Source organism: Mobula hypostoma, chromosome 1, assembly GCF_963921235.1.
Source record: "Mobula hypostoma chromosome 1, sMobHyp1.1, whole genome shotgun sequence".
Lineage (NCBI taxonomy): Eukaryota > Metazoa > Chordata > Chondrichthyes > Myliobatiformes > Myliobatidae > Mobula > Mobula hypostoma.
In genome coordinates this window covers 158,465,798-158,489,664 of record NC_086097.1, presented here as the reverse complement: position 1 = coordinate 158,489,664, position 23,867 = coordinate 158,465,798, and the positions used below count along the sequence as shown (strand labels likewise).

At 39.4% G+C, this 23,867-nt stretch overlaps 1 protein-coding gene across 7 annotated transcripts in view; it reads right to left on the bottom strand.

Annotated features, from left to right (window-relative positions):
- The window catches only part of tsnare1 (T-SNARE Domain Containing 1), a 1,025,035-nt gene that overhangs the window by 668,033 nt on the left and 333,135 nt on the right, over nucleotides 1-23,867 (bottom strand). For all 7 annotated transcript variants that reach the window (XM_063040571.1, XM_063040581.1, XM_063040628.1 and 4 more), the window contains one exon: nucleotides 21,987-22,056. In XM_063040571.1, coding sequence (XP_062896641.1) covers nucleotides 21,987-22,056 — 70 coding nt within the window. The remainder of the gene's footprint in view (nucleotides 1-21,986; nucleotides 22,057-23,867) is intronic.

Genomic DNA, 23,867 nt, shown 5'->3' with positions numbered 1-23,867 from the left:
TTATAATATGTCAATCAAGAATTTTCAACCGTTTTTATACCATGGGCCAATACCATTAAGCAAGGAGTCCCTGGACCCCAAGTTGGGAACTCCTGGTCTTAACGGAAGCTGGCCTGGACAAACAAATTGTGTTATTGTTATGGCAGGGCTAACATACACCAGATCAATGTTGGTTTAAAGGAGAAACTTGCAGAAAATGCAACCAAGTAGGACACACACAAAAAGCACGTCAGCCAGAAAAAATAAATGGACTGCACAGGGAAGAGAAAAAGATAAAAAGTCAGGTTGCACTTTTAAAAAGAGCACTAATCTGCATGCTGTTGATGAAAAATCTGATAATGATGACAGTGACGTAGGAATGAGTACTCTTGAGAATTACAATGTAAAAACTAACAATAGACAAGAAATATACAGTAGCTTACACCAGAAGTGAACAGCAAATTAACCAACATAGAATTAGACACTGGCCTGGCTGTTTCAGTCATTCCACAAATGATTTTGAATGGCATTTCAAAGATACTAAATTGAAGCCTATAGATGTATAACTAAGAACTTACACTGGGGGAAGGTTAACACCTGTGGGAGTGACATTTGTAACAGTGAAATACAACAACCAACGAGCCACATTGTGCTTTGTAAGTTGTAAAAACAGGTGGGCCAGTATTGTGGTGTTGTGACTGGCTGAGCGAACTACAACTTAATTGGAGATCCATCCACCATTTGCATGCCACATCCCCCACAATAGAGTTAGATGAAAACAATTAAGAAAGGGACTGGATGATGACAAAACAGTCTTCAATGATGGCACTGGAAAACTCAAACTTATCAAGGGTAAAATAGTGTTAAAAGAAAATGCCACACCCAAGTTTTGGAAAGTTTGTCTGGTTCCTTACACCACCCATGATAAAGTAGCTACTGAGTTAGATCACATGGAAGCAAGCGGAATTCTTTCCACAGTCAAGTGGAGCACATGGACAATGGCAGTGATTCCAGTAGCCAAGAAGAATGGGTCCATCAGGATCTGTAGTGATTTTAAGGTCATCATGAGCCCAGTACTGAAAGAGGATCAATATCCTCTGACCAGGATAGAGGATAACTTTGCAAACCTTTCTGTAGTAAAACACTGCAGTAAAGTAAACTTAACTGAGGACTACCTACAGATGGCAGTGGAAGAAGAGACTAAAGTATTTCTCACCATAAACACTCACAAAGGGCTTTATTGCTATCATAGGCTTACTTTTGGAGTAGCATCTGCACTGCACTCCAGCAGAAAGCTGTGGACAAGATGCTGCAGTTCTGGCCAACCTGGATGACATCATTGTTCCCAGTAAGGATGACAAGAAACACCTCCAAAATCTCGAGACCGCATGAACAAGATTTGAAAATTAGGGGCTCAGAGCTCAAAGCAAAAAGTGTGAATTCTTTAAACCAAGGACCACTTACCGTGGTTACAGCATTGACACACAAGAACTACACAAGTGTGCTGAGAAAATTCAAGCAGTGGCAAATGCCCCAAGGTCAAAGGATGTGTCACATTTGCAGTCTTTCTCTAACTTGTCAATTACTATAACAGGTTTCTGCCAACCCTGGCTACTGTACTCAACTTCTTGAACTCATTACCACAGATTGGGAAGAAATGTCAATGGACAAAGAAACATGAGTTGACTTTCGAAAAGGTTAATGAAATGGTGACGTCAGACACTGTACTCACACGTTATGTTCCACATTGTCCGGTGAAGCTTGCCATGCACTGTTCGGGATAATGATACATCCAGACAAAAGGTGTCCAGAGCTGTCAGAAACTTTTCCTGTAGTCCCAGAATCAACTTCTACAACCACTATGGAGGAGGCCACAGAACCTGAAATTGTTTTACAGCCACGAGTCTCTCTTGCCAAGCAGAGTGATGTCCTGCTCCCACCACCCCCCGCCCCACCACTAGTCAGAAAAGTTATTATCCCACAAGAGTCAGAATGCCTTCAGAGTGATTTGATCTTTAGGCCTGAATGGGACAATTTAATGTTTATTATGCTGTGGACATCTGTGTTATATGGTATACTGTGCATATAGTTGAGATGCATTCTATCTGAGTTGGATTTTACAGCAAAGCAGGGAGTAATGTTGCATGTTTAATATTTGAGTAAAATTGTAAAGACATTATTTGAGTAAACATTCTTTGTAGTTTACATAATGCATTGCAGGTTGTGTGTAAAAGTACATACATGGCAGGCATCGTTACTCTGCCAACGTCATACCTCCACACCCTGCTTAAAGTAAAAATTAAGTTAGAAATGAATTATAGCCTTCCCATGTTTTCCTTTAATTAGTTTTTATGTTTTGGAGTTACAAAACATAACAACTTTGTACCGGTATAAAATGTTATTACTTCTGATTGCCCCATTACACTAAGGACGTAGAGATTTTCAAAAGGGTGAAGAAAAAGTCTACCAGGATGTTGCCTGGATTAGAGGGTATGAGCTATAAGGAGAGGCTGGACAAATGGGTTGTTTTCTCTGGAGCATCAAAGGCTGAGGGGAGATCTGACAGAAGTTTATAAAGTTAGGAGAGGTGCAGCAGGGTTAACGGTCAAAATATGTTTGCCAAGGTAGAAATGTCAAATACTGGAGGTCATTTAAGATGAAGGAGGGGGAGTGTAAGTACAAGGCATTTTTTTTTTAATATACAGAGAGAGTGGTAGGAGCCTGGAATGGCTGTCAGGGATGGTGGTGGAAACAAAGATGGGTATTAGACCAATACTTGAATATGCAGGGATGGTTGGATATGGATCACGTACAGGCAGAAGGGATTTAGTTTTATTCAGTACCTTGTAAGGCACAGACACTACTCCAGTGCTGAACTGTTCTAAATTGTTCTACCTGCTATATTCAGTCACCAATTTTGCAACAATCAAACAAGCATTGAATTCTCATCCACAGTGTGCCCAGCAGCTTTTATACATAGCCTCACTGCATATGAAAGGTCCAGCAATAGAGGTGGCAATTACAAAAGCAAAGTGATTTTCTACTTCACAGTCCATAAAGAAGCTTTCCTGCCATCTAAATCTGTTCTAAAATAATACGTCTTCAAGACTGCTGAGTCTGAGAGTGGGAGTGGCAGGGTCTGAAACAGATACCTCCTGCCTCCTGGTTATAGTAGTCACAGGGGGAGCACATTATAGCAGGAGAAAGGCCATCAAGTTCATGCTCATGTCACATCCTAGCTTGTGCACAACTGGATGAGAACAGGTACATTGACAAGTGATAGCAATCCATCACAAAATTGTCACAGTGTGAAAGAAGATTGTTCAGTTAATCAGGTATCATACGAGTTTTCCGATAAATATTCCAGCTTGTCCACTTCTTAGCTATCTTTCCCCAATGCCCCATGGTTTCCCGCTATTCAAATAGTTATACAACTCACTTTTAAATGCAACAATTAGCACTTTGATTGCGCATTTCAGACCCTAACCTATCAAAAGATTTTTTTCCTTATATGGTTTATGACTCTTGCCAATCACCATTGTGCCAGCTTCAGGATCAATTCAAAAATAGGAAGAGCTTCTTCTCAATCTATTCTACATACCCTGCATGATTTTAAATAGCTCTTTTGACCATCCTTTACCTTCCTATCGTGTTCAGTTCTGGATACTACATTGTAGGAATTATGTGGAAGTTTAAGAGAGGGTTCCGAGGAGATTTACCAGGATGCTGTCTGGATTGAAGAGATTGACTTATGAGGATAGGTTAAGCGAGCTAGAGCTTATCTCTTTGGAGTGAAGACAGAAGAGAGGTGACTTGATAATGTTGTACAAGAGGATAAGTAGCATAGGTCAAGCGGACAGAGACTTTTCATCAGATTGGAAATGGCTAATATGATGGGGTATCATTTTAAGACGATTGGAGGAAAGTCTAAAGAGGGGATGTCAGAGTTAAGTTTTTTTTCTACACAAGGAGTGCCAAGTGTGTGGAACACACTGCCTGAGGTTGTGTAGTCGCAGATGCATTAGAGATCTTTAAGTTAAATAATTTTGTTCTTTCTTGTAATATCCATTTTAATTATTTTTTTAAACCATCAATTTTGGATAAGACGTTTTTAATTTGGAAAACCAAGGGAATAACGACTTTTTCAGATTTGTTTTTACGGGACTGTTTAATGTCTTTTTCTCAGTTAGTGGATAAATATGGTTTACCTAATGTACATTTCTTTAGATATTTACAAATTAAGAATTTTTTTATGTGGTTTGCTGCCAAATTACCCTTCTGCTTATCCACCTAATATGACAGATGATCTTTTTCAGCTTAAACCACTTCAAAAAGGGTTGATAGCTATAATTTATAAACGGATATTGAATTTACGAATGATATCTAACGATAAAATTAAACGTGCTTGGGAATTGGAAGTTCAAGAGTCATTTTCAGATAACCAATGGAGTAAAATTTTTCATTTGGTTAATAACTCATCTATTTGTGCCAGTCATTCCTTCAGTTAGTCCTGACGAAGGGTCGGCCTGAAACGTCGACTGTACCTCTTCCTACAGATGCTGCCTGGCCTGCTGCGTTCACCAGCAACTTTGATGTGTATTCCTTGATACGGTTCAAGTTAGTGCATCAGGCCACTATGTCAGAGGATAAACTAGCACGTATGTTTTCCAACATCAATCTTATTTGTGACAGATGTAATCTGTGAGGTGAGGTGGCCACTTTAACTCATATGTTTTGGTCTTGTATAAACCTAGACAATTTTTGGAGAGATGTTTTTAAAACATTATCAAAAGTCTTGGATCTGGACCTACGACCTAATTTACTTAGGGCAATATTTCGGATTACCTCTTCGAAATCAGGAAATATTCCTGCTTCTGCTCAACGTATGACAGCCTTTTCAATTTTATTGGCTAGAAGAGCCATTTTACTGAAGTGGAAGGATTCTAATCCACCTACTGTCTTTTATTGGCTTTCCTCTATTATGTCCTGTTTAAGTTTAGAGAAAATAAGAAGTCGGACATTTGATACATCCTTTAAATTTGAGCAAATCTGGCGACCTTTTATTCAGTTTGATTTATCACTCTTCCAATTTTTTTTCAAAGTTTTAGATTTGATCAGCAAGTCTTTCTTTCTTTTTTTTTTGGTCATATCCTCAGAATGGACTGCCCAGTCCCTCTTTTTTTTCTCTTCTTTTTTTTGTATAGTGTAATGGGGGTTATTTCTTCATTTAAAATTCAAAGTTTTTTCTTTCCTCTTCATGAACTGATGAGAGGAGAATTGCTGTTTTCGTTTTTATTATATATTATATACTAGTTTAGCACTATGTATCATTTTGACAAGGTCTATTTCAATCTCTGCTTGTATTGTTATTGATATATATATATATATATATATATATATTTAAGATAATTCTCCTCTTGTTTGTATTTATTTTCCTTTTAATTCAATAAAAAGATTAATAAAGAAAGAAAGAAAGAGGTCTTTAAGAGAATTTTAGAGAAACGTGTAAAATGATAGAAAAATGATAGATGTTGGGCAAAGTGGGAGGGTAGGGTTAGATAGATTTTACAGTGGGTTAAAAGGATGGGTTGTACCGTGCTGTAATGTTTGAGGTACTATGAACATTCAGTTACCACATTCTACCTATAAAGCTAAAGTCCCTCATCTTGGATGCATTCTTTTATGTCTTTTATGGATCTTCTCCACATATTTCCTAAAGTGTAGTCGCTAGAATTGGGCAAAATATTGCAGCAGTGGATGAACCAATGTTTTATAACTTCCTCTCTCTTCTATTTTATACCCCTGTTTTTAAGAGCCCAGGATTCCATATGTAGCAAACAACCTTCGGGGGAAGTCAGCAGGTTAAGTAGCATCTGAGAAGAAAAGAATTCTTTTCCTCCAACAAATGCTACTTCATGCTTTGAGTTCCATCAACAGATTATTTGTCGCTTCAGGTTCCAGCATCTACACACTCTCATGGATTATATTTGCTTAGCTGAAATAAGTTAGCCTGCAACAGACCCACTGTACCACAGGGGCCGATACCTCCGGGAGTTATAGGATCAAATTACTCAAAAATAAGCTTATAATAAACATGACTGTTTCAAAGTGTTCATATACCATTTCAAGTAACAATGGACTATAATTGCCACTAATGTGTGCACCATTCACCTGTAAAACTCTCTCACCTGGATCAGGTGTCCGACCAGACATCCTCAAATTAGATATCCTTGAAATTCATCAGCCCTCAGCTCCTTATTAATTATTAATGGAAACCCCCTGCACACCTGATTGCTCTGACAGCCAATTAAGCTCCAGGCTTATCAGCTGTCAGGGAGCTTGAATAATTGTAAATTTTTCTGACATTTACAAATGCTCAGACAAAATCAAAAACTATTAAGAATTAAACAGACCTTTAATATTTAAAAACATGGAACATAAATAAGGAAATGTAAAATAAAATAAATAGAATAGGTTCAAGTATAAATAGAACATAGAACACCACGGCTCAGTACAGGCTCTTCAGTCGACAGCATTGTGCCAAGCTTTTAAACTACTCTAGCATCAATATAACCCTTCTCTCCTACATAACCCTCCATTTTTTCTATCATCCATATGATAAGAATTTCTGAAATACCTCCAATGTTTCTGCTTCTACCACCATCCCTGGCAGGGTGTTCCAAGGACCCACCAATCTCTATGCAAAGACCTTAACTCTGACATACCCCCTATACTTTCCTTTAATCACCTGAAAAATATTCCCCTTTGGATGAGCCATTTCCACCCTGGGGAAAACATCTCTGGCTGTCTGCTTTATGTATGGAGATAAATGGGCGTGCCTAACTTATACAATTTCTAACCCAGGGCAGAAACAGTAGGCAGATATCCCAAGTCAGGTGCTTAAAGCATAGAGTCATAGAGCATGGAAAGTAGAAGTTGGTGGAAGTTTACCACCAAAAGTGTGTACGCTAGGGTCCCATGTCCTGATGCAATTGGGAAATTGCAGCAATTAGCTGTGTAGCAGCTTGTGACTCACAATTTTCTGCCGGAGTCCTAAACTCTCAGAATCAGCATCAGGTTTAATATCATTGGTATATGTCATGGAATTTGTTGTTATGCATCAGCACTACACTGCAATATACAGAAAAAATATTGTAAATTACAGCAAGATGTGTGTGTATATATATTTGAAAGGTTAAATTAAATAAGTAACGCAAATAAGAAAAATATGCAGTGAGGTAGTGCTCATGGATTCTTCCCCTCTGCCATTCAGAAATTTCATGGCAGAGGGGAAGAAGCTGTACCTGAATCATTGAATGTGTGCCTTCAGGCTCCAATACCTCCTCCCTGATGGCAGCAATGAGAAGAGGGCAAGTCCTGGGTAATAGGGGTTCTTACTGATGGATGCCACCTTTTTGAGGCATCACTCCATCAAAACGTCCTGGATGCTGGAGAGGCTAGTGCCCATAATGGAGCATACAGTTATAAAGCTAATAGACAGCAGCTCCATGCACAACTATCACCTTTTTTTAATGTAAATAAGCTATTATATGAAAGAAATGTTTTATTTGAATTTTCAGTTGATATGTTTCAATGGTTTAATCAATCTAAGATGCACAGAATCACAAAATTCCTGATGAATGTCAAGAACTGAAACATTACTTTTGTTTCTCTGCTGTCTAACCTATGTAATTCCAACTTTTCTGTTTCTATTACCTGTAGCAGAACTAGACTTCTGAAGTTTATAGAATGCCTGATTCAGATTATTTCTGTGTCCAACTGGATTAAACAATTCATCATGTAGTGAAACAAATGTAGCAGAAATAATTTAAGACATGATTTTTTGTTATAATCTTCATAGATGAGGCCAGGCACAGTATTAATTTAACTAATAACATGTTATTCTAAATCTTAAATAACTGCTTTGAAAATTACAATGCACACTATGTGTTTGACACCTAATTGCCTCTGAGATGGCCTGGAGAACCACACACAGAGCAGCTGAGAATCGGCAAAAAATTGCAATTGTCAATGCCACATTCACCCTAGAATTAGTGAGGAATGGGTAGGTGGGTCAAATTTTAGTACCTCACAGTGGCTTGGCACGTCGAGCTCTGTGCGTCAGTAACACATTAACAGGTTACATCAAATAGATAGTACTTTCTCAACTGAGAGTAACTAGATGACCCTTGTCTTTTTGGCATCTTTTGGCATTGGTTGCTGGAATTCTTCCAGGATGCACATGTTACTATTCCATTAGCCTGTAGCTAGATCACATTCCTTCAGCAATTCTCTTGTTATGACTCAAGGAACCCTGGACCTGTTTTTTTTTAAAGACAATTAACTACAGGACTGTCCCCAAATGCTTGAGGTATGACATTTCTCTTCACTACGCTTTACAAGTTTCTTTAAAGAAATAAATATTTCCCCATTTTAAATATTTATATCTAAATGAATTCTTTGTGACATTTAGTGAACAGCCCCTAAAGTACTTTGCAACTTCTGTTTCACAAACAATCCACTTTGTACACTTTCATTAAATATCCTACAGAATACATTACAGATGGAACATGCACGCCATTTGTAATATTAGTTGGTTATCCTTTAAGAAATTCCAGTTGGTCTCAATGTTGAGATGACATTGCTTGGTTTGGAACTTGTCAGAGCCTCTAGAGACCATAGGAAGTAGAATATTGTCCCTCGCTTTAAGCTTTTCTTTCATAAAATAATGCATTTTTAAAAATTGTGATGACTAATTATTATCTAGTATTTTAGAGAGAACATATCACAATATGATATATGAAGAGTTGGTTGCAGATCCTATGCCTGAATTGGAATGTAGAAAATTAGACATGATCCTCTCCAACCAATTATGCATGCAGACATGAAAGAAAAATACTAAATTGTGTGATCAAATTGATATCATATAAAATGCAACGAATAAATGAAAAGCTAAATAAAACTGCAGAAGTTGGAAATCTGAAAAAAAAAAGAAAATACTGGGGATATTCAACTGGTCGGGGGGCATCTTTAGAGTGAGAAGTAAAGTTAAAGTTTCAGCTCAATATCCTTCATCAGAACTTGATCTGTTGGTAATCCTCATCATTTGTGATTATGAGTATGAAACATGTTGCCTTTATTGCTGGAATCTTAGACAAGTGACATCCAAAACTGACCACTGCAGATTCCTTACACTTGACTAGAAGCAGAGAATTATTTGGGAATGAAGAGTGCTGTAGAAAATTACAGCTTTGCTGACTTAAGGAATTCATTCATCCAATATCAGGTTGCCTGTGGGTTCTGGGAGTCCAGTTTGAGGGACCAGCTACCTCTAACAAAGTACATACATATGTGGAAAGCTGGCAGGCCATCCAAAGAATAGCTCAACATTCTGGGCAGCTAGAAGAAAGAAATACAAGATAGAGAGTCATAGAGTTTTACAACATGGAAATGGGGCTCTCACACCTTCCTAAGTCAGCTTGTTCCATGTACCCTGTGTGATACAGTTGCCCTTTTAGTCCCTTTTTCCACCTCTCATTTTAAACCTATTTCCACTATTTGTATACTTTTCTAACCTGAAAAAAAGACTGTGACCACCTCCCTATCTATACCCCTCATGATATTATAAACATCTAATCAGTATCCTTCAGTCTCCTATACTATATGGTAATCAGCCTTAGCCTGTCAGTCTCTCCTTATAACTCAAGCCTCCCAGTGCCAGTAATATCCTCGTGAATGTTTTGGACATTTTGAAATGCTTTTTCAGCTTAATCATGTTCTTCCTATAACAGGGAAGTCCAAGGTAATTATATGTTCCAGATTTTGTGGACTGCAATATCGTGCATGAAGTGGATTGGCAAGTCACCATGCACAATAAAGAGGACACTAAATGCCAATCCAGTGGACAAGTTAAGCAATTCGAGGGTAGAGATTGGAATTGATTGCTCCGTAGTGTCTAACCAGCATCATTCCATATTCTCCTTGGTTCTTTCTCCAACTGCCGCACACATATCACTCAGGTAATGCGGAAACTTGACCCAGGCTTGATCTGGAACTGCCCCACAAACTACCTGCCCTCTCACAAAGCACCTGCCCTATCTGTGGTTCACACATTGGCCTCAAATAATTCTTATAAACTAGAGTGAAAGCAAGTCAACAATCAATCCGAATGGACAGAGGAAAAGGTAGAGGAATAGAAATGGGAGTAGGAAGGAGGAAAAGGAGGAATAGGAAAAAGAGGAATAAGAAGAATAAAAAGAAGAACCAGCTAAAGATGATATACATGGTGCCATACAAAGTTAATTCTGTGGAAGTAATACGTACTGGATATAATTGCATCAAAATATTCGACGACAGACTACATTGAAGGCTGGTGGGAGGTTCTTCCTGAAGGAATGAACCCAATAAATTAACGAAGAAAAGACATGGATTTCACTGTATTTGTGTATCACAGCTACAATTTGATATATATTACAATACAGTGGAAGGAATGAATGAATACACAACAGTGTCTGAAGATTGCTTCACTGTAAGCAACCCCTTAAACTGCACAATTCAGATTCATTCATCTGGTATTCCTTTCATAACGAAATATTTCAGTAGTCCTCCAAAAAAAAATGTAATCTGAGTTAGAAAGACTGACCAAGGCAGCAAAGGTAGCCTCAGCTGATATGCTTAATCTTTGGGTATCAGATGTATAGAATGTTGAGAAATTAAATGGCAAACTCAAATTCTGCTGCAAACAAGAGTCTTCAGTGGAACTTCTGGATCCAGTGAAGACCATTTTTTCCCTCCAGATTGAGTAAGACAAAATATTTCCAGTGCGCTGCAAGAAAGAAATAGAGTTTGATAAGAATCTGCTAAAATATGCTACTCTATAGATATCATTGGGAAAGAAATCCATGTATAATTAATGAAGCACCAGATGTGTTTCCACAAGACTGGAAGCTGCACTTGAAGGTCTCAATGGAATAAGGACAATAGCTGATGAGGTGCTCGTGTTTGGATAGGGGGAAGTAGTGGGAAGGCCTGCATTGGACAATCAGTATCAGAAAAGTGAGCAGATGTAGCTTAAGACACATAAAGTTGAAAGACTGAAGTTCAAAATGAAAGAAGCCACCTTCATGGGTCACTTGATCATTAAAGATTTGACATGCAAGGAAGTACAATACTTCAATATCAACAGTCTAAGCAAAGTCCCACTCCATCTGAATGAGATGAGAGAGAACCAAGGAGAATATGGAATGATTCTGTTTAGACAATAAGGAGCAAGCCATAATAACAAGTTAGGGGACATTAATTGGAGAGCCTGTGTTACAATACTCTAAGTATGCAAGCAGATGGCTCAGACATGATCTTGAGCCAAAGATCTTGGGTCCAAGTTCATAGCTTCCTGAAGGTGGCTGCACATATTGACAGGGTGGTAAGGAAGCCATAAGGAATGTTTGCCTTTATTAACTGAGGCTTTAGCTTCAAGAGTCAGGAGGTTACGTTGCAGCTCTAGTTACGCTATATCTGGAGTATTACATTCAATTCTGGTCACCCCATTATGAGAATGATGTGGAACTTTTTGGAAGAGTGCTGGGGATGTTTGTTGAGATGCTCTCTGGATTAAGGGGCATGGGCTACAAATAGAGATTAGACAAATTTGGGTTATTTTCTCTGCAATGGCAGAGGCTGTGGAAAACCCTGATGGAAATATATAAAAATACAAGGGGCAAAGATAGACAGCCATTATCTTTTTACCAGGGTCAAAACATCTAGTTACTAGAGAGCATGCATTAAGGTGACAGGGGGTAATTTCAAAGGAGATGTGAGGTGCACGTTTTTTTTTTACAGAGTGGTGAGTGACTAGAGTGCTCTTCCAGCAGTAGTAGTGGAGGTCGATACATTTAAGAGGCTCATAGATAGGTACATGAATGTGCAGAACATGGATGGGTATGGACATTATGTGGATAGAAGGGATTAGTTTAGATCAATATTTAATTACTAGTCTAATTATTTTAGCTTCTGTGTTTTATGTTCTTACAGGAAGCTTGGTTGATAACATACACAAGCAAATCTCTGAAAGATGTAGGTATGTTTTATGCACAAGTTAAGGAGATACATACTGTGATTAATGGTTTGGAGCTTTCATCAATGAACAAACCAAAAAGAAAATATAAAGGATGCTAGTGAGGTTGGAGTCATGTAATGTATAGAGCCTACACAAAGAAATATAGTCAATATACAACACCTGTCAAGGATATATGTGATGCTGAAGATGCTGAGCTGGAGACAATCGACATGATGAGAAATCAGTTAAAATTTCAAAAACTGATGCAAAAGCCCAAATCTGCCAGATAATATGATCTAATGCACAGTTTGGTGAATAATTCAGACAGGATAGACAAAGATACAGCTAAGGCTAAATATGTTCTTGTATCACATTTCATCTGAGAGATGATAAAGAGTTAAGGGTTGCAGTTCACAAGGACCAGCTTTGTATGGACATCTATCTGAACAGAGAACTACATCGTCTCATCTTCCAAAGAGAAATAGCACAGCAAAGGAGGCTGTGTAAGTACAGAAAACATCACAGTCAGACCCCTACTTAGCACCTGAACATCTGAAATACCCCAGTCAAAAAGATGAGGAGCAGCCATGTTCAGAGATTCATGCAGACTCTGCTCACGACCACAGAAAGGCTAGCAGAAACAGAAGTATAAAGAAGCACGGGAAATTAGTTGGAGGTGGCCAGTGAAGATTACAGGGTACTTATGGCACAAGTGACAAAAATAAAATCTAGCATGTGCAGTGAGAACGAGCTCTTCACAATACTAGCACTAGATATTGCAGAAGGCACTGGTGGCTCAACATACATCTCTGCCCGGATCAGATTGGCGGGGGGGGGGGAGGTATCCAGTATCTTCAAGAGAAGTTCAGAAACATTTCTCTCCTATTTTCTCTTTGAGGTGCCCAGAAACCCAATGGCATACCTGATATTCACTCAGAGAAGCAACATGCTTCATGATAAAATCAAAAGGATTAACTGTCAGATGGAATGCTTCAAAGACATCAATCAACTTGTTGCCCATGCCAAAAGCTATGATAATCAAGTTTTAAATATCTTTATAAAGATCATAGCAGTTTAGTACCTGGAATATCCATGGTGTCCTTCTCACCACCCACTCTCTGAAAGCCATAATAAAATCAATGATGGTCATATACCTCTACTGACCTTCTGGTGAAGTTACATCTCTATTTGATGTCAATTTTGGACATCAAAAACCTCTCTGTCATTTTAGCTGTTGTTTAGGGAAGCGATATGCCCCATCATTCAGATTTCCCTCAGTACAGTTGCAGGCTTCAGTAGACATTTGTTCATGTCTATCTAAAGTGAAGTCATCTGTCTAAGCTCTTTCTCTGAATATAGGTCCTCCTCAACTTATGAACACCTGACTTATATGTAACACCTATATATTAATGGGCTTTTGGGAGATCAGTGGAATGGATTTGCCAGCTATTGTAGGGCTGCAGGTTTCTTCCGCTATATGGGAACTCAGTTTACGGCTGGATTCCTGAGTCAGGTATGAACAGTTAAAGGGAAATGGAATGCTGCATGATTTTTAAAATGCTTTTCTGGTGCTTCAGTGTTAAAACTTGGCTTTTAAGCAAAGTTTGGCTTTCTTTCAGTATCCTCATCAATATATTTATCTCATAGATCAGGCAGGGAATTGTGATCTGACTTCTTCCCTCAGAAATGACATCATTGTCAGGTTTAGTACAAAAAACATGATGCCTACAATTTGCTACAGCTCTGTGGATGCCATCTGCTTCTTTTGCAGATACTTTTTTGATGTGTTAGGAACTGATCCAGCATTAAATTGTAATAAAAACTACACTTTCTGAAAATGGGCCGTAGGCTTTTTTTATAGGAGGGGCTTTCAATAATATAAACCTGTCCTTCATTTTACCCTGCACATTGCCATATTACTCTGCAATGTATTCCACCATAAACCTAATTTGCAATTACAGCACATCAGCCCCTGAAGCTGAAAGACACAGAGGTCTTTCCATAATTTAATCCATAACTAAGCTATGTAACTTCAAATGCTCTTGATTAATACCACACTTAAACTTATGTATACAAGAAAAAATGAGACCTCGGTAGCCCTAGGCTACTTAATAATCAGATGGCAATGTTTCTTTTTTTCAATATTTTGCACTTCATCCCATGCTGAATAAAGGAACAGTGTCTTCAGTAGCCTTAATCGGTCTTTCAGGATACGGGTATCATTGGCAAGGCCAGAGTTTACTACCCATCCCAAACTGCACTTGAAGTGGTGGTAGTGAAAGATCTGTCCTGCAATCCTTCTGCTGAGGGTACTTTCCTGGTGGTTTGAGGTAAAGAATTAAGAGATTTCAACCCTGAAGTGCTGAAGGAATAGTTACACTTTTCCACATCAGCATGAAGTGCAATTTGGAAGGGAACCTGTAGGTGGAGCTGTCCCAGAGGGCCTGTTGCCTTTATTCTTCTTGATGGTTGAAGTCACATGCATGGGAAATGTTGTCAAAGTAACCCAGGCAAATCACTGCAAAGTATTTTACAGATGGTGCACCTGCAGCCACAGTGTACCAGCGACAGGCGAATGAAGTGCAATGCCAATCAAGCAATCTGCTTTGTTCTGGATGATTTTCAGCTTCTTGAGTGTTATTGAAGCTGCAATCTTCCAGTCAAGTGGTAAATGTTCAATCATGTTCCTGAAATATGCCAAAAGAAGTAGCAAAGCTACCTATTAATTGTGTGTCAGTAGATGAAGTGTTGAGAGTCAAAGAATCATTCAGCACAGAAACAGGCTCTTTGGTGCATCATATCCATGCTGATTTTCTTCACTAATCCTATTCGCCTGCATCAGGCCTGCATTCTTCTCTGCTCAGCCTACTTCAGTGCCTCTTAAACAGCACAACTCTATCTCATTCTACCACCTCCTCTGTAGGCATGTTCCACCTATCAAGCACTCTGTGCAAAATAACATCCTTACCATGGGGAAGAAATTCTGACTATCTATCTTATCTGTGGCTCTTAATATTTTATACTCCTCTATCGGATCACCCATTAGCCTCCTTCACTGCAGGGAGAACAAACCCTGCCTATCCAATCTCTCCGTATGACTAAATCGATCCAATATTCTGGTGAATCTCCTCTGCATTATCCCCAGTATAATCTCATCCTCCCTATAGTGTGGGAACCAGAATGGCAAGTGATACACGTGGTGTCATCTATCCAGTAAATTGCAAAGTTGTAACAGAATGCCCCAACTTTTTATGCTCTCCGTCCCAAAGAATAAAAATAAGCCTTCTTCAGCACCTGAACTATCTGGGAAGCTACTTTGATGGAACTGTGGACTTAAAACCCAATGTCCCACTATTCATCAACGTTCCTTGGTGTCCTACCATTTACTGTATTCTTATTTGACTTCCCAAAATGCAACTCCCCACACATGCTTGGTTTAAATTCCATCTGCTAATGCTTCACCGAATTTTCCATCTGACTGATATTCTGCTGCAGCCTTAAGCAACTTTTATCATTATCCATAACCCTATTAACTTCAAGGTTTTCTGCAAAATCCCAATTATATCTCCTATATTCACATGAAGGACAGTACAACAAACCTCGTATTGATCTTTGCACTACAACACTAACCACAGACGTCCGATCAGAAAAGCAACCTTCCACTACTATCCCACCACCAAGCCAATTTTTCATCCAATTTAGCCAGCTCATCTTGCATTTCATATGCCTTAACTTTCTGGACCATCCGACCATGTAGGGAGGGGAGGGAGGGGACGTCGACTCAGACCATGAGAGGCCTGCGTCAGGTATTTTCATGCCTTACAAGGCGCAGATTGGAAGTCTGTGTGAGGCACCACTCCTCGCACAGACTAGAGCAATGTGTGATTAAATGCCTTGCTCAAGGGCACAAACACGCTGTCACAGCTGAGGCTCATGTAAGACCTTGTCAAGTGTATTAGTAAAGCTGAAACAGACAATATCTGCCTCACTGCCTTCATCAGTGTTTTGGTTACTTCCTCAAAAAGCTCAATCACATTAATAAGGCAGAATTTCTCCACAAAAGGCCATGCAGATGCTCCCTGTTCACGAGTCGCCTTTCTAAATGCATGTTAAGTCTTATCCATTTGGATTTTCTCCAGTAATTTCCTTACCACTGATGTAAGGCTTGCTAACCTGTAGTTACTAGGCTTATCCTTTCTACTCTTAAATAAAGGAACAAAGTTAGCCACCCTCCAGTTTTCTGTTAGTTCATCTGTGGCTAACGGAATGCAAAAATCTAGAATGTTCCCCATAATAATCTGGGCCAGATCTCATCTGGCTTCTGCGTCCTTCTTGACAAATATTCATTTAGGGCCTCACAAATTACCCAGCCCCACCAACAGTATACCTTTCCACCCCTACCCACTCTTTTCCTGGTCACCCTCTCACTCCTGATATACTCACAGAATGGATTGGGATTCTCCTTAATCTTTCTTGCTGAGAACATTTCTTGGTCAGTTTTAGCCCTCCTACTTTCGTTCTTCTCTTCTCTCTGACATATCCTACACTTCTCAAGGAGGCTCCATCAATCCTAGCTGCCTTCTTGTCTTGATCAGTCCTTCAATATTGTTTGTCAAACAACATTCTCTAATCTTGTCAAATTTGCCTTTGCTCTTTATGGAATATGTTTGCCCTAAACTTTAACCGACTCTCTTTTTAAAATCTCCAACTTGTCACCTGTTGTTTTACCCAGCGGTCCCCAACCACCAGGCCGCAAAGCACGTGCTACCGGGCCGCAAGGAAACGATCTGAGTCAGCTGCACCTTTCCTCATTCCGTTCACGCACTGTTGAACTTGAACATAGGGTTGCCAACTGTCCCATATTTGCCGGGACATCCCATATATTGGGCTAAATTGGTTTGTCCCATAAGGGGACCACCCTTGTCCCATATTTCCCCCACTAAGGTAGAGTGTTCCTATGAAACCTTTCATGCCGAAATGGCGTAAAGGGAAGAAGTAATTACCATTAATTTATATGGGAAAAATTTTTGAGCGTTCCCATACCCAAAAAATAACCTACCAAATCATACCAAGTAACACATAAAACAGAAAATAAATAACACTAACCTATAGTAAAAGCAGGAATGATTTGATAAATACACAGCCTATATAAAGTAGAAATAATGTACGTACCGTATAGTCGGGAAGATAAAGGCAAAACCGATTTGTGGGGGAAAAAAAAATCGGCATTTACGCGCATGCGCACGTCACGCATGCGCACACAGGTGCCCGCGCAAGGCTTCATGGTCATGGTAGTCTTTCTTGGGGTAAAGTGTCCCGGGATTTGACTGCTGCTTTTGTCCTTTATTTGGGAGTGAGAAAGTTGGCAACCCTAACTGTAAAAGACATGTTGAGGTGAGTTTAACCCTACTTGAACACCTCTCGTACACCGCCCCCCGCCACCCGGTCGGCCAGTCCGCAAGAATATTATCCATATTAAACCGGTCCACGGTGTAAACAAGGTTGGGGACCCTGGTTTTACCCACAAGCGTCTGCTTTTATCAGGTCCTCCCTTACACTATTAAAATCGGCCTTTCTCTGACAGAGAAATAAATAAATAGAACAAAATAGGAGTGATGAGATAGTATTCATGGGTTCATGGACCATTCAGAAATTTTTTGGAAGAGAATAAGTAGCTATTCCTAAAACCTTGAGTGTGCAACTTCATGCACCTGTACCTCTTTCCTGATGGTAATAATAAAAAGAGGGCATGTCCTGAGTGGTGAGGATCCTTAATGATTGCAGCCGCCTTCTTCAGTCAATCCCTTTTCCAGATGTCCTTGATGGTGGGGAGGGTTTTACTTCTACGGAGCTAGCTAAGTCTACAACCCTCTGCAGCCTCTTTTGACCCTGAGCATTGGAGCCTCCAAACCATGGTGCGATGCAACCAGTCAGAGTGCCCTCAACAGTATATCAGTAGAAATTTGCTCATCTTTGGTGACATATCCAATCTCCTAATGAAGTAGAGCCAGCGGAGTGCCTTACTTGTAATTCCACCAATATTTTGTGCCCAGTATAGATCCTTTGAGATGTTGATGCTCAGAAAGCTTAAGCTGCTCACACTTTCCGCTGCTGACTCATCAATGAGAATTTGTGCGTACTTTTCAAATTCCCCTTCATGAAGTCATGAAGTCTACGTTCAATTCCTTGCTTCCACTGTAGACCAGTTGTAGGGGTAGGTCCTTGCTCAGGCAGGCGATAATTCAAGCCATGACCAACCTCTCAATGCACTTCATTTCAATCGATGTAAGTGCTACCAGGTAACAAGGTGGCTCGCGCTGCTTTTGTTGATTATGGTGCCTATTTAGGAACCTCTGACGGCAGAACTGAGAGATTGAAGATATCGCTAAGCACCCCAGGCAGTTGGTCAGCACAGGTTTTCAGTGTCTTACCAATTACACTAACGGGGCATGATGTCTTGTGAAAATTCCAACAGTATGGATGATTTTCAACAGACCAAACCAAAATGAAGACCAAGAGCATTCAAGGCAAGTCAGAGAAATGATAATACAGAAGCTCAAATCTGGGAAAGGGTACAAGATCATCTCAAAAGCACTGAACATACCTCAGGGAAAAAGTGGAAAAAATATGAAACCACAGCCACATTATCTAGGTCAGACTGCCCCTCTAAACTTAGTCACCAAAGAAGAATGACACTTGTACGAGAGACTACTGTGATACCAATAGTCACTCTGAGTAGGCTGCAGAATTCAGTGGCTGCAACTGCAGATGAAATTCATAGCTCCACAATCTCTAAAGCCTCACTTAAAAAGGGCACTTATGAAAGAGTGGCAAGGAAGAAGCCATAGCTAATATATATATATATATCCTGGCCCATAAAGCCTTTGCAAAACATCACTTGGAAGATACTGTAAAGATTGAAGAAGGTCTTATGGTCAGATGAGACTAAAGTGCAACATTTTGGCCTCAACACTAAGCAGTATGTGTGACATAAATCTAAGACTGCTCATCAGCCAGGTAACACCGTCCCTACTCCACATTCATGCTATGGAGATATTTTTCAGCAGCAGGGACTGGAAATCTGGTCAGGATTGATGGGAAGACAAATGATGCATAATACAGTCATATCCTGGACAGAAACCTGCTAGCCTCTGCCACAAAGCTTAAACTGAGGAGGAAGTTCTCTTTCAGCGGGATGATGACCCAAAGCCCACTTCCAGAGCAGGCATGGAATAGTTTCAACTGATGAAAATTGATGTCCTTGAGTGGCCCAGTCAGAGACCTGACCTTAACCTAAATGAACACCTCTGGCAAGACCTCAAGATTGCTGTCCACCGCCATTCCTCAACTAATCTGACACAGCATGAGCAATTTTGCAAGGGGGAATGGGCAAATCTTGCTCCATCACATTGTGCAAAGCTAATAGAGACTTATCCAAAAAGACAACTGGCTGTAATATCTGTGACAGGTGGTTCAGCTAAGTACTGAACAAAGGCAGATGGATGCATATGAACTGTAGACATTTCAGTTCTTTAAATTTTTCATGCTTTACAATTTTCCCTGTTTTTTTTGGGCTCCATTGTGGAAAAAGAGCATGTGATTCACAAATAAAAAATCTCAGTTAAATTGATCAAAATCCCTGGTTGTAATTCTCGGTTACGTGAACAAAGGGTTGGAGGCTGAATACTTTTACAAGGCATTGTACATGATTAGAGGTACAAAGTTGAGTGGCTGGCCTTTGTTTTAATATTACCTGTGTTTATTACATCTGCTGATTTGAAGAGTTTGCACCTGCTAATTCAGCCTTGTACTCAGTGACCAAATTAATTTTGAATTCTGTATTGAAAGCAGATGAAAGGAGAGGACAAGGCAACAGGACAAACAGGATGAATAATGAGCAGCTTGTAGGTTCTGCAGTCTCAACACATGCTGTAGAATGTTTGTGATAACATAATTCTAGCCAGAAAAAATGCAAAAAATACAGAAGCAAAAATAAAACTGATGCCGATTCACAGAGCAAGACTTGCGATGGCACTCTCTGCAATAAGTCAGTAATAGTGCCGACGTAGGCGATAATAGGTGCCACTAATCTCCAATCAATGCACTGGAATGCAGGGCATTCACGATGAATCTTTCAAGATAAGCAAAAGTGAACTCAGCCTCTCAGATTTAGTGATTGGTCCAAAAACAGTGCTAAAGCCACATCCCAACTCAGGTATCAGTCCCTCAGAAATACTAAATGCTCAACACAAGCTTACTATGCATTGTTCGTTCCTGGACTAATCAAAATTGAAAAAAAACACAAGAAGTTTAGCGTAGAAATTCACTTTCAGGGCTGTTTAAAACATATTTGTTCCATTTGACATTTGACATCAGAACTGCAACCACAAACAAAAATGTTAAACCAATTCTATTAACAATGTGCAATTAAGTTCAAAAGGCTCTTTAAATTTATAACATTTTTGGATGAATTATTTAAAATTAGAAAATAAGTTCATGGCAAAATTAAACCCAATCCAAAGTTTCCAATTGTCATTAGATGGGATGGCACAAGAGTGCAAGGGTTAGTGTGACACTATTACAGCACCAGCAACCCAGGTTCAATTCTGCCACTATCTGTAAGGAGTTTGTCCGTTCTCCCCGTGAGTATATGGGTTTCCTCCAGATCTTTGGTTCCTTCCCACATTCCAAAGACGTATTTGTTGATTGGTTAATTGGGCAATGCAGGCTCATTGGGCTAGGAGAGCCTGTCACTGTGCCGTAACTCTAAATGAAAACAAAAACAACAGAACCATAGGGGAGGCTATGTTTAATAATGTTTTCTGAGAAGGATCCACTAAATAATTAATTTCAACTATAAACTAAACAGCAATGAATATAATGTGTTAATTAACAACCTGTCAAATAGAAAATTTTACACGTTTGACATTCCCCAAAATGGTATGATCTAATCTCGAATTTCTAAAGGTGCCATAGCCCTGAGTAGGCAACTGGCAATTTGAAAGATTAAACAGTTTAGAAGCTTTCTGAGCTCCGTTAAATTTACATTTGTTCCTTGCATTCATACATAAAAATAATTAGTTATCAATTCTAGTTGGCTCCATTGGCAAATTTGTTGTGATGAATGAAACTAAGTTAGATCAGAGAGAGCAGCTGAATTATGCAAACAAAGAGATGCACTTTGTCTGCATTATTCAGTAGTGTGCCACGGATTCACCCAGGCCAGGAATTTGTCAGTACAAAAACTGGTTCATATACAATAGTTGAACACCACACTAACTCACCCCAACCGCTCTAGAAAGAGCTTGGTAAAATCTAAATCTAAAACTTAAGTCCTGAGCCTAAAGTAGTTCTAAACCTGAGCAGGTTTCACATAGGTTGGGGAATTGATACAGTACGTGCTCAAGCAGTCACCTCTTTCTCTGTTTTCAAAGAGTATTATTCACCCAAAACAGTTTTCATTGTCTATAATTACAGGAAATACAAAGGAAAAATAATGCAATTTCTGCTCCCATCACTTTAGAGAAATATAGTTTCAGTAAACCAAAATAAATGAATACTAATAAAAAGTTCCTTCTCTTAGCTTAACGTGTAAAACAATTCATTCATCTTTATTATAAGGTAATTGCGGCTTGTCAGACTGCCCCAAGCAAAACCAGGTTTGAAACAGTGATTAAAATGAGTGGCATTTCTATATTCAAGAATAGATTGTCCTTTATTTCAACCCCTACCAACATGGTTAAAATCCATGACCGGAAAGGCAAAATTAGGTTTAAATTTCACATTGGGGCAGTATTATGAGCTTCCTCAGTCCAGTTTTACAGTGTGAATCGATGACCATTTTGTACATGTCCATTACTCACAGATATAAAATTACACAGTGCAGTTGGAGCATAACAGCAGACAAAGCCATTAGTCTTTTCATAAAAATCTATATCAAAAAGTGACTCACAGTCCATCTCTGAGCTCTTGTGTATCATTAGGTGTCCCCAGAGCTTGCAAACTCTTCTCTAAGGAAGTCACTGCAAAAGAATGGTGAGGATTAATGAGAAAGTGAGGTTGAAACACTAGGCTGTTGAAAGGTCAGGCACTTCCATAACACTAGCCTTTAAGCTTTTGCATGATCGAGAAAAGATTTATTAATGTAATATATTTGATAACCAATAATTTCATATTTCTGTTTTCACTGAATTAAAATTGATCTTCAGGGTGTGTTTACCTCGAACTGACCCATAGGACATAGTGGGTAAACTGTAAGGTTATTATAAGAAAGACTGTACACAGTGCAAGTAAACGTGGAGCTTAATAAGATGAACATCCAATTTCAATGCTTGTAGCTCCTACTTTTTTTAAGAATTGTAAAAATGTTGCATTCTCTTCTTCACATTTCTACCCACAAATTCAGAAAATATTTTCATGCAAATAACTTAACTGCTAAATAATTTAAATTAATAAATTGCTTCCAAACCATGAGACATCCAAAGTGGTTTCATTAACTAAATCCTCAGATCATCAAGGCCATTTTTAATTACTTCAGTGAAGGGGAACTCTGTAGCCATAATATTTAGGTCCCTTCTTTAACTTTACCTTCTTTAATTTTAGGTCTTATAAACCACAAGGCTATAGTTCAGGAGTCAATGAGTGGGATAAAGCCACAGTAGATTGGTCTCTTACTCTGTACCAGCATGGACATGATGGGCTGAGTGGTCTCTTTCTGCATGGCTGAGAGGAAACATAAATGGCACCACACCTACTATCATCCTGAGAGGAAGCAGCAGGCTCTTGTCTCATCAAATCATTGCCAGTCCCTGGGAAGTGGTACAGTAATGATCACTCATGGCATGTAATGTCTAACAGCAGTCTCAGGTCACATGGCAGCAAAATGTGCCTGCATAATTGATGCCTGAGCTTCCACTGTAGTACTCAGATGATGGATGGCTTTTGCTTGCACTAAGTCATTGATCATCAAATGCTACATGATGTTTGGGCCTGTAAGTGTGGAAACAGAACTAGCCACCACTTCCACACTGAAAGAATGGGCATCAAGGTCTGTTCCGAGCCCACACTTTGCCACTTCATGCAGGCTTCCTTGCAGCCTTGCACACTTATCAAATATTGCAGGAAATACATATACAGTCTTTCCGTACAGGGTAGCCTACTGGAGTATTTTTCAATGTCCTCTACATTGTGGAACTGTGGGTAACTGATGGAGCCATCAGCAAAAATTTCCTTCCTTCTTACCACAGGGCATTGAACATAGTGACTCGTTGGGTACACATGCCTCCACTCAACTAGCCTCCGCTTTATGTTGTGTGTATCACAATGGCATTGCTCAATATAGTTGAATGACAAGTAAAATCACCCACATGTGGAGATCTGCATTAAAAGTCATTTTTATTTGTACACTCACCCACCAAAAGGAAAATGAGGAGCAACTCATCAAACTTTATTAAATAGTGAAGTGGCATGGATAAGGTGGACAGTCAAAAGATTTTCCCAGTGGTTGGGGAATCCAGGAATTGAGGGCACAGATGCAAGATAACAGGGGAGAGTTTTAAAAGGGGCATGAGACACAATTCTTTATTGAGAGGGTAGTGAGTATCTGGAACGAGTTGCAAGAAGAAGTGGTCAGAGGGTGGGGAGGTTAAAATTACACTAGTTAACAAGTATTTGGACATGCTTGGAGGGTAAGGTTATGGGCTAAATGCAGACAACTGGGACAAGCAGGGAGGATGCTGTGGGCAACATGAACCAGTTGGGCAAAAGGACATCAAAGCCCATGCTGTATTACTCTATGACTCCATCTTGACAATAAAGGCTCAATTCACCTTCT